Raw genomic sequence first — 6,869 nt, forward strand, 5'->3', positions numbered from 1 at the left:
TCCATTTATTTTATGGATATATGTGGCTATCCTTTTTTTGTTTAGCTTATAGAATAAAGAAAGAGAACTTATGGGGGCTTCGCCCTCAATGTCATACTTTATCTTAGTTTCATCTTGAGACTTGAAACTCAACAATTCTTGCAATGTTCAAGGTACATTTCAATGTGTTTTAGTGGATGAAGTAGATGCACATGTCCAAGACTAAGAAGAGAGCACTAAAAATATAATCTCTACATGTTGAAATACTATGCCCATAGTTTTTTAATACCTATTGTGCATCTATCCACCTCATAATTGGGTCCGCTTCATTTTTTGCATGGCCATCCCAGGTTCACTTTACTTGCCTTAAATAGTTTTCGTCCTCAAGGAAGAAAACATTTTACTTAAAGGGTGGAGGCTACCTAAAGATCCTTCTTGCACACACCAATCTACAATAGATCATGATTAAGGCATGACCAATGTATAAGATTTGGCTCAATCCATAAGGCATCCTCACAAGTGTAGTAGAGATCTAGATGTGCTACCCTCCGTGCATACTTCACTTGTGCCCCTATTCGAACCAACTTCCTGATGCTACACACAAAGTTGATTCCAACTTTCCCTTTCTTTAGAGGTCATGCAACTGCTTCTAAGGGATCTATTAGTACAAACCAATGTCATATTCCAATCACCCAACACCCAAGAAGATCGAGAGGTTATTTCATTAGTATTAAAGTTTCATGTTGACCTCTTCCTTGAGTAGATAGGAAACACATATACACCCTATATAGAGGATCTACTTCTTCCTCGCTAATATCGATCTCTTGTGGAGCCCAAATTGTAACCTTCCTCATCTTCAAAAAGCAATGTAGATATTTTCTCATCTAAGTAGTATCCTTTAATTTTCCAAGAAATTAAGGCAAATTTTTGAGGTAATCAATCAATTTAAATTAAGCATACAAATGTTAGATTATAGCCCATTGTTAAGCAAGATTCTTAAGTGACCATAGACAACTTTCTTAATTTTCTCACTTGATGATGGTGGCTTACAAGGAGGCATGTTCTCTTGGTTAAAATTACAACCATTCATATGCCTCTTGCCATAATAGGACGTTACCCAATTTGGTTTTTTAATGCTTTGTGTATCAACTTCTTGGGACTTTCAAACCTTTTGTTAAAATTCATCTTTCCTTTCCCATGCCTTCAACTTCACTTAGCTAAAATTCATAGTTGTTAAATTTATAGATTCCTTGTCCTTATTTTCTTCATTGCCCTTCTACATCTTCTTAAGACACCTTGCACATGATCTCCAAACCCTTGGTATTTTAGATCTCAACTACCTCAAGATCCACCCTATGGTCCCAAAGGTTGCACACTTTGCAATCTCCTTTAAGATCAGCAAATAGAGGGACATACAAAATTGCTCCCGAAGCACTTTCTAGAGAGCATGCAACAACCTCTAACATGGTGTACTTTCGAAGTGAAACCTGAACAAGGTGATCACATTATAGCATCTCATCTAGAGAAAACTTGACCATGCATGATAGAATGCACACAAAGCTACCCTCACAGCGCAAAGATCTAGACAATAACCAATCTTTCTATACTTACCATTCCCACTATTGCTCGGTAGAACCCCTTGCAACAAACTCGACGAATATAATGAGCATGATGTGTAGAAAGAATTTGCTTGGAAAATTCATCTTCAAGGGAAACCAACTCATGAAGAAGAAGAAAACCGCATATGTTGCACAATCCAAATAGTGGGACTTCTTCCTAGATATTCAATGTGCTTCTTGAAGCACATTTCTTCTTTTTAACATACAATTTTTGGGCTCTCATTGTTTCAAGAACTGTTCATAGCTGCACCTCATGGTCTTCTTCATTCTTGGAATATGTTGAGATATCATCAAAGAAGCGATAACGAAATTATCAAGGTAGGGTCGAAAAATGTCTTACATCAACCTGTTGAAGGTGCCAAGAGCTTTTGTTTACCCAAATGAAATCACAATAAACTCATAATGATAAGTACCATTCGTTCTAAACAGTTTTAGGGATATCTTCCTCCCTAATTCTTATTTAATAATATCCTAATCTATGATCGCTTTGTGTTGTGCTCTCTTCTATTACTCTTTACAAATCACTCCGCAATTGGGAGTCAGTCAATTCTTGCATATTTTAAAGCCATGACTCGATAATCCATATAGGATCTGGAAGTCCACCTTCAGAATCTAATTCCGTGTCTCAATTATTAGCCTTTAGAGCTTTGGATACTCTCCCCCCTCGTCAAGGCCCAGAGTTGGGAGTCAGTCAATTCTTGCATATTTTAAAGCCATGACTCGATAATCCATATAGGACCTGGAAGTCCACCTTCAGAATCTAATTCCGTGTCTCAATTATCAGCCTTTAGAGCTTTGGATACTCTACCCCCCTAGTCAAGGCACAGAGTTTTCTCTTGCCTGTAGCCCTGCATGCGCAAGGGGCAAAGGAAAGATAGTCACGGAAAAGGGCTTCCATTCTCGTAAGCCCCACCCTCCCAATGCATTGTCGAAGATTAGACTTACCAAAAGTTTCCCCCACAAAACCAAGCTTGTAGACGTTAATAGATCCATTACTCGTAACAAGTCAAAAAGCGTAGCTACAATGCAACATTATATACTTATCACGATCTAAGAAACAACCCGTGCGTTTTCGGAGCAATTTCCGATTCAATCTCAGAACGGGATGCATAAAAGTTAGAACATCCTCAACGAGAGGATCTGTATGAGAAGAATAATAATACTGCAAGCGAGATACACGACGTCAGTTACTCTCGCTTAGAGGATTTGATTGTAGAATAGTCTCGATTAAAGTAGGCATCTGATCTGGTTGATATATTAAGCATGACGATTACTCACGACTGGAGAATGTGATCGATATACGGGATTAGACTACTAAAAATGGTGATATATGGGAAGGATTAGAAGAATGGGAATATGCAGGTAGGGTAGCTGCTGCATAATGAATTGAATGGAATGAATTGTGGACTCAGGCGAGCTGAGAGAGAGAGGACTGCAGTTGGCTAACGACGGCGCGCCAGCCTGCCTCGGTGGGGTGGATGAGGTCGTCCCAATAGAATTGGGAGGAAGGGGAGGGGCACACGCTGTACGCAGGCGCCCCTCCCGCCCCTACGCTGCTGCACTTGGTGCTCAAACTCGTCCCTGCACAGCATGGCTTGATCCCCCCTGCAAAACCCACCAACCCTTTGAGTCCTCTTCAAGACACCAATTGATCTGTCCGACATAGCTTGTTTCAGGACATGCTACCTGCATGATGCAAACACAGGGATGAAAATTGACTGTATGCTTCCTGTGGTTACATTATGGTTCCTACATAATGTAACCACAGGTACACTAAAAATCCATGTATGGTCACTGCATAATTTCCCGTGGTAACATTATCATTCCTGCATAATGCAACGTAGGGATAGGGATGAATATTGACTGTAAAAAGAGCCGAGCCAATGAGGATCAATTAATCAGGGGGGAATGAATGGAACGGTGTTGTACCTAAGGAAGATTGCCTGTAAAAAGAACCGAGCCAATGAGGATCAATTAATCGGGCGGGGGGGGGGGGGGGGGGGGGATAAATGGAACGGTGTTTACCTAAGGAAGATTGAGCAGAGGTGAAGGCCGCGTACAAGTCCAAGGTCACAATCGTGCCGTTAAGGAAGTAGTGCCTCAGCCCCAGAACATTCTTAAAGATTCGGGCATTGTGCGGCTGGGCCACGTTGGCGCTCCACGTGTCATTGCAGCTCTGGAAGCCATTGGGAGCAGTGGCAATGGGGAGACAACCTGTGGGGGGCAGGTACGTCACAGCAAATTTTCGAAGGCCGAGCTGGTAGAGCCGGATAAGGTCAGCTGATATCTGCTTGCCCACATTCACAGTGATGGGGTAGATGTCCTGCAATCAAAAGACAAAAGGGAAAGTTGATGACAATGGTTAGTGAATCCAGTGAAGACAGACGTGAATGATTCATTTTCACCCTGGCCAAGCACAGTTAAACTCTGTAAACTTTACAACTCAACTGCTGCATTATTTTATGGGTAAACATAATGATGCCTGAAGGCAATTGTTGGGTGATAGAGGATGAATGGAATCCATTTTCAAGGTGCCGAAAACCAAAACTTTCTTCGAGCTTCCGCAAATCGGAAGCACCAAATGCTACTAGACTAGTGTGAGCGCCAGTGACGACGTTAGACCACAAAAAGTTATCGATTGAATTGAGTGATGACACCTTTGCAAGACCATTACATCCATCAGAAGAGCTAATGACAAAAGAACGAGCAAGACAACATCGTTTATGCACTAGTCTAAACAAATCTGATTCGATTCAACTTCAGTGCTTGGCTATTAGGGAATCGTAAGAGTCATACCGGCAGAGCAGTGTTCAGAGAGCTAATGGCATACAGATAGTCGTCTCCTGCAGGGGAATAGAGAGCGACAGCAGACGCAAGCTCTTCGGCGGTGTAGGAGGAAGACAGACTTTGGAAGCTGTCTATCTGGGATGAGATGGTGGGAAAGCTGTAGGCAGACACCACACCACTCCCTCCGATGGCGAAATTTACACCATCAAGCGACTTGTTGCCAAATGTGAGCTCTGCGAGGCTCACAGGGGAACCATTGTTGAGGGCAGCAGCTGCACAAAAGCGTCGTCGTCGTCGTCATCACCATGACAAGCCTCAATAATACACAGTACCACAGTTCTGGGTCCATGAGTGGAGGTCTAATAATCTTCGTGGGGGAGGCATCTACCATCTACCCCAAAACGGGGGATAAGTCATTTCCTATTGCGAGAAACTCAAATGGCCATCCAAAATGGAGTAGCGTCCAAATCATGAGCTGGCGCAAGGGAGCCACCTGAAGGCTAGGATGTTGCAGTGGGGGATGGGGATCGCTGGCACTGGTCCGTCCCTCCACTGCAACACGCTAGACATGTGCTAGCTCCAGTGCAGAAGCTACATGTCACTATGACTGCCACAGGCTAGATATGTGGTAGCTCCCTTGTACAAGCTCATGATGTTGTTAGGATTTAGAGCTTCAGGAACCGGGCGAGGCGAGATGCATACACCTAGAGCTTCTTGTGACGAGCATATACGATGTGCACTGCACGCGAAGAAGAGATTGGTGAAAAATCCCTCACCTATCACATCACTCAACACATGGCCATCGCTGTAGCGGCCAGACGGCGTGCCTGGCCATGTTTGGCCGTAGGGCGTGGACCATGGGTACGGTCGAGCAGCATCTGGGTTCTTCACATTCCCCGTGTCAACGTAAGAGCTTCCAAATACAAATATGGGCCTAGCATCGGCGCCGCGCAATGCAGCCCATCCTGATTATATAACATTACAATACAATACAGATTCGCAGTTACTCTTCTGTAGCTGGATAAGCGGATGAACACAAAGCACGTCAATGAACCCAATCAGCGCATTGTAATGGGAGCTCACCGGCAGCTGCAAGAAGTAGAAGAAGGAGAAGCAGAACAGTGACCGGCCTCATGTCGGTATAGATAGTCACTGACACGGCTACGCGCTACTGAATAAGAATGCAGCTGAAGTATTGTGTGAAGGCGAGCTCCTGCTCTTCTTCTTCTCCTTCTTCGGTGACCTACCCCCACTGATCTTCTGCTCTTCCAGCTCTTCTTCTTCTTCTTCTTCTCCTTCTTCGGTGAGAAAGTTACGAAGAGTGTACTCAAAATTAAAATGCACCTACCTACCCACACCGCATACAGTTGAATCTGGTTGTCGGTTCTTCTGGTTCCATCTGGATCTGATATTTTCTTTTTTCCCCTCAGAAAATTGGAGTGCGCGCCAACCTGTCCACCACTCTTCCCCTCCTTCGGTTTTTTCTTTTTCTATTTTATTGTGCCACAATAGCAGCGTAGCACGGTGCACCCTTTAGAGCGAAGCTACACTCCGTTACACGCTGGGCGGGGCGCAAGGACCCGCCCGCCTCAAAACCGTCCAGCGATTTGTTTTCACACACAACGCGACGAAGGTGAGAGTACAAGTTTGTCTTATTCCACTTGGGCCGTCATTTCGATTTCCCCCTTGGACACGGGACAACTCGTCCGTTGCGCTTGAATCACAGAACAAATCAAAAGTTGCGACGATACCTGTATGTAATAGGCCTAAGTAAATTTCACTTGCACAAGTTTAGTTGCAGTGGTTGGACTTCACGTGACGATATATTAGGGACTCTGGCCGTGATAACTAGGGCGGCACCATTTTTAGAGATACTAAGCAAAACTTGCTCAACTTGACTACCACATCTCCAAACACATGGTGCTCATGCATTTGCCACTTTCTACTTGGGAGGGCTGAGCTTGAGAGAGAGGACTCCAGAGCAGAGAGAGAGAGAGAGAGAGAGAGAGAGAGAGAGACACACACACACACACACACACATCAATACGAGGCCGTCTGCTACAAGCGCCACGACGTCTGACACTGCTCTGCCACCTCATTGCCTACAACCGCCTGCGCAGAGGACCGTTCCACTAGGAGTCTGCATCAACATTCCTTGTGTATGCCATCGGAGGCTGTCTCCGTGAGGCAACAACAATCTTGTTGCAGTAGGAGCTCGTCGAGGCATCTGGTCCGTGCAACAGTTCAACTTCGAGCCTAGACAAGTAGGTTGTCTCCAGCTGCAGCTGTGCAAACGCACTTGCTTTCTTGGGTTTTTGAATTCCATGGCTCTCTCAAACAATCAATTTGCACTAGAAATTTGATAGCTGTTGTATGGGCTTCCAACCATTTTATCATGTATCGTCCCTCGTCTTTGTTCGTCTTGTGTAAGAAACACCATGTACGCAAGCTGAAATAAATTAATATGTGCTATCTTATTTTTTG

General features: G+C 44.3%; 1 protein-coding gene across 3 annotated transcripts; it reads right to left on the reverse strand.

Moving 5' to 3' along the window:
- Window positions 1–2,821: 2,821 nt before the first annotated feature.
- On the reverse strand, window positions 2,822–5,782 carry LOC148009564 (GDSL esterase/lipase At5g03610-like). 3 transcript variants are annotated; one of them, XR_015689752.1, is made up of 6 exons: window positions 5,469–5,782; window positions 5,162–5,350; window positions 4,395–4,657; window positions 3,624–3,921; window positions 3,285–3,424; window positions 3,069–3,203 (listed from the first exon to the last, which is right to left on the reverse strand). XR_015689752.1 is itself a non-coding variant. In XM_087673207.1 (5 exons), exons 1-5 carry the CDS (start codon window positions 5,518–5,520, stop codon window positions 3,007–3,009), a joined length of 999 nt encoding a protein of 332 aa, XP_087529333.1. In that variant the 5' UTR covers window positions 5,521–5,776; the 3' UTR covers window positions 2,822–3,006. The 3 variants fall into 3 exon arrangements, 2 of the variants coding, with proteins under 2 accessions (XP_087529333.1, XP_087529334.1); XM_087673207.1 differs by lacking the exon at window positions 3,285–3,424 and having other exon boundaries at window positions 2,822–3,203; window positions 5,469–5,776; XM_087673208.1 differs by lacking the exon at window positions 3,069–3,203 and having other exon boundaries at window positions 3,405–3,541; window positions 5,469–5,781.
- Window positions 5,783–6,869: the final 1,087 nt, after the last annotated feature.

Source organism: Lygodium microphyllum, chromosome 30 (genome assembly GCF_053477565.2).
Source record: "Lygodium microphyllum isolate KBCC chromosome 30, Lygodium_microphyllum_v1.1.10, whole genome shotgun sequence".
Lineage (NCBI taxonomy): Eukaryota > Viridiplantae > Streptophyta > Polypodiopsida > Schizaeales > Lygodiaceae > Lygodium > Lygodium microphyllum.

Coding starts and splice junctions, on each gene's coding strand:
- LOC148009564 (XM_087673207.1), bottom strand. CDS start 5,520: ATGAGGCCGGTCACTGTTCTGCTTCTCCTTCTTCTACTTCTTGCAGCT. Junction 5,351..5,468: donor TCTACTTCTTGCAGCTGCCG/GTGAGCTCCCAT, acceptor TTATATAATCAG/GATGGGCTGCATTGCGCGGC. Junction 3,204..3,623: donor CTCTGCTCAATCTTCCTTAG/GTAAACACCGTT, acceptor TGGGTTTTGCAG/GGGGGATCAAGCCATGCTGT.